Source organism: Olea europaea, unplaced genomic scaffold (assembly GCF_002742605.1).
Source record: "Olea europaea var. sylvestris unplaced genomic scaffold, O_europaea_v1 scaffold2344, whole genome shotgun sequence".
Taxonomy (NCBI): domain Eukaryota; kingdom Viridiplantae; phylum Streptophyta; class Magnoliopsida; order Lamiales; family Oleaceae; genus Olea; species Olea europaea.
Genome location: NW_019241557.1, coordinates 37,934 through 42,108, shown reverse-complemented (window position 1 = coordinate 42,108; position 4,175 = coordinate 37,934). Strand labels below are relative to the sequence as shown.

Sequence of the window (4,175 nt, the reverse complement as noted above, 5' to 3'; positions counted from 1 at the left end):
GTGATTGGAGGATATCTTTATATACAAAAAATTATGTACATGTAGATTTATCCTAATAAATAATACAATAAAATCATAATTTATTTATTATAAATGATTATTTTAGCATAGTAAAATATACACAACCCATTTGCATGACAGCAGCAACACGTGGTATATGGATTCTCTAGATCTGATCTAATAGTCGAGTTAATCAATAATGTTTTTTGATGGGATTAAGGAATACATTAATTGAAAAATGGTGGGTGTTTAAGAATTGATGGGTCCGAAAACGTAGGTGAAGCCATAAGAGAGAGAGAGAGAGAACTGCAACAAAAGATGAGAGTTATAAAAGCAAAAGAAGAAGCAATGATTCTTTCTTCCTATGGGAATTTGTAATCAGAATAATAATATAGTTTACTATTCTGAAATCTACTCTTTTTCCAAGGGAGAACCGTAGGAAAAGAGCCTTCCATCTACCTTCCTTACACCTCCTACCATCCTCCTCCTCCGATGCTCTGACCACCGCCTCCTCCGTTTTCTGCCGCCGTTCGCCCCCTACCATTCAGGTGCTTATTTCTTGTTTCGATGCATTTTTGTTATTATGGCGTGTTTGTGTTTATTAGTTTAGAATTCTTGTAAGTTTCTTCTTCTTAGTATATCGCCCCTATATCATTTGGATCATTTAGGGGCCTTAAGTAGCGATCTGGCGTATTTCTCCCTCTCGACGATGAACCTTCTCCCCGATTTGAATCCGATAAAAAGTAAATCACCTGTGAATATGGGGTCGGCCTGCTTCGTAATGGATTTAGCCTAAAATGAATAGTGCTTGGTAGTAAATTCATTTTGAAAAATGTAGAGGAATGTAACCATCTTGAATTATATATATATATATATATATATATATATATATATATATATATACATATATATATATATATATATATATATATATATATATATATATATATATATATAGGCTAACATTTTTATTTTTCCCTTTCGATTGTTATCAGGCATAATTTGATTTAATTCAGTAAACTTCGAAAATAATCCATACATTTGCGGCTTATAATCTGATAAAGTTTGATCTGAAGATTAATTGTAAGACCATTGCATAAAAAAATATTTAATCATTATTTAATGTAATAAACTTGTGATCATGTGAAGACTTCTTTTGTCATTATCAAGCCACATTTATTAAATTATGATCACATGGAATCAATATCTTCAAAGAAAAGGGATTAACCTAAACATACACATCTTGGTGGCATTTAATAAAAAAGTATTTTCTTGATTTTATTGTCACCCTTGTAAAGTTATTAGATAAATCAATTGAAAATCAAATTGCAGCAATCTTTGTTGTATTTGAATCTTGGCATTTGGATCAAGAAATGCTGTAGAACAAGAAAATCTTGAATTCGTATTCGCATTTTGGTCGAATATTGTTGTGGTAAGAGCTGAGAGCAATGGAGGATAATGGAGGAAGCTGCAAGGTGACAGGAATCAGGCAAATTGTTAGACTCAAGGAGTTCCTTCAGAAATGGCAAAACGTAACACTTAGCCCCAAGGGTAATAACGCGCGATCTAACGAGAATCAAGTTCCTGGAGGCATTTCACCGGCAATTAATAGAAGGCTGAGGAGCACTAACGTATATTGCGACTCTGATGAGGATGGTTGCCAGAGCCCAGAATCACCGAATGATGTTCCAAAAGGTTACCTTGCAGTGTATGTTGGGCGGGAGCTTAGGAGGTTTATCATCCCCACAAGCTATCTTAGCGATCCACTGTTTAAGGTGTTGCTAGAAAAGGTTGAGGAGGAGTTTGGATTTGATCATAGTGGCGCTCTTACAATCCCGTGTGAGACTGAGACCTTCAAGTATCTCCTGCAGTGCATGGAAAATCATCGAAAAGAGCAAGCCGAAGGTAACGCAGGTTAAGTACTGTTATCCATCTTCTCTTTACACAATTTGACCTCTTGTCTCATCTTGTCATGCCTCAATACATTGTCCGGAGTTTCAATTTTATCCATCTGAATCAAAATTGGGAATTTGCAAGAGAAGCAAGACTTTATCATTGAATCACAGATTAGCATGGGGTTATTTTAGTTCAAAATCATTGTTTAATGTGTTGAGGAGGGGTACGAGTACTGGACATGACATAGAGTGTAGTCGATAAAATTTTTGTTTCTTTGAATACTCGTTAATTTATTTTTGTGTGTTCTAAACTCGGTAACCTAAACAATTTTGCAGCTGGGACATCATATTCTGTTGAGTGAGGGAAGTAACTTGGTCTCTTCAAAGATTGAGATATAATAGGTGGCATGTATAACGAAGGTCTCTTTCTTATTGTATGAAAATTTTCAGTTTTCCTGTTTCATATTTCTTTCGAAATGACAAATATTAGATAGATAGAATTATTGCTTTTGGCGGTTACAGCAGTTGCCTGTTCCTGGCCTTTTTAGCTTGCCAAACTATTCACATTCGTTTGGTGCTTATTCGATTAGATGAAATTCAGTGTTCAGATTACAAAATTCGTTTGGTGCTTATTCGGTTACAGCAGTTGCCTGTTCCTGGCCTTTTTAGAATGTACACATTGTAATAGGTACATTCTATTATAACGTGTAATTGTAACATAATGGTAGAACTTATGCGTAAATCAAACTTGTCGAAAAATTTTAAACTGCAACACTAGAAACCCAAAGTATTTATAACTATTAACTTGAAATCTTTACAAGAAATTGCAAATCTAGAAATACACTGTAAAATCTACTCACTAACACCACGGACATCAAGATTGGTGACCAAATTAGGCTCAGATCTTTGTACCCTTCTGTATCATTAAGGATGCCCTATCTCAACCACAGAACCCTCACAGGTCCCCAAATCTACCCTTCAATGGACCGAACACAAAAGGACTCAATAATAGATTTTCCAATATACTCACACAGAAGGAAAACCCCCAAATTATCGATCTTACAAAGAAAAAATGATTAATTCACAAAGAGAGAAGATGAACAGACATGAACAGAAGAACCCAGAAGGTTCAGACGGTTGGAGAAAATAGAGGAATGAAAAAGTCTCTCAAGTTAGGATTGAAGACCCATATTTATAGTAACACACAATCAACCGTAGATCTGTATCTTCATCCAACAATCCATAGTAATGCACAAGATTGGGCTGATTTTGGGTCATGGGAGTGGGCCATCTCAAATGAAGTTATTGGGCAAGGTTAAGTATATTGTAATTGGGCCGAAGGCCACTTTCTCATCATCGCCTAAACAATGGATTGGACTGGCATCACAGCCCAACAGTTCAAAGTCAGAAAGTTGCAACATAGACATAAAAATATTTTTAAATGTAATTATATTTTCCCAAGACCGCCTAAAACGGCATGCATAAACCCAAAAATGTAAACAGAATATGTTTAACATTTTCAAATGGCTCGACCAAACACCTCCCATATCGATCAGGCACCAAAAATATTGAGCAATTGTAGTGAGTATAAAAATATACTGTAAGATACAAGCTCGATTTCACATGCTAATGCTAAGTAAACTAATATAAACATGTTAACAAACTTTCCATCGTAAGAGCATGATAGTCTCAAATCTTGAATTTATGTCAATGTTGTTCAAGTTCTAATACTACATAACATTTCAGGTACATCCCAAACCTCAAATTAGGGTTGTTGGTTCACATTGTTCAATATTGAAATGAGAAATCAATGACTTGAGCTATTGATTGATTGAGTTGTTAAATCATTGAGAACAAGATGAACAACTTCAAACTTGAGAAGTTTACTTGGAGAAGATAATTCTAGTTTGAAAAATTAACTTTTCTTATACTTTATTATATAATTTTTTTTAACATTCTTTAACTAGAATTTGAAAGAGAGTGTTTTAACTTTGTAAAATGAAAAAAGAAAATGGATTGTGGGTCTAAACTGAGGGGTTTGGCCACCTTGAGTTTTTTTATATAAGAAAGTAACTTAAATTTCGATCAGTAAGAATGATCAACGAAAAGTCTTGTAACTCTCATTTTTATTAAATAGAGAGTAAATATGAAGATTAATTATATTGTTAGTGGTTAAAATAGAGTTCTGCCATGTATACAGAAAAAGTGCTACCAAAATTGCTACGTAAAACACTTAACAATTTTGATAATGGCCAAAAAAAGGGGGGGGGGGGGGGCGAA

General features: G+C 34.4%; 1 protein-coding gene across 2 annotated transcripts; it reads left to right on the top strand.

Annotated features, from left to right (window-relative positions):
• The first annotated feature begins 271 nt into the window (after nt 1-271).
• LOC111381635 (auxin-responsive protein SAUR62-like) lies at nt 272-2,403 on the top strand. 2 transcript variants are annotated; one of them, XM_023005434.1, is made up of 3 exons: nt 272-548; nt 1,333-1,905; nt 2,232-2,403. In XM_023005434.1, the coding sequence occupies exons 2-3, from the start codon at nt 1,449-1,451 to the stop codon at nt 2,255-2,257; spliced, it is 483 nt and encodes a 160-aa protein (XP_022861202.1). In that variant the 5' UTR covers nt 272-548; nt 1,333-1,448; the 3' UTR covers nt 2,258-2,403. The 2 variants fall into 2 exon arrangements, with proteins under 2 accessions (XP_022861202.1, XP_022861201.1); XM_023005433.1 differs by having other exon boundaries at nt 1,333-1,914.
• Nucleotides 2,404-4,175: the final 1,772 nt, after the last annotated feature.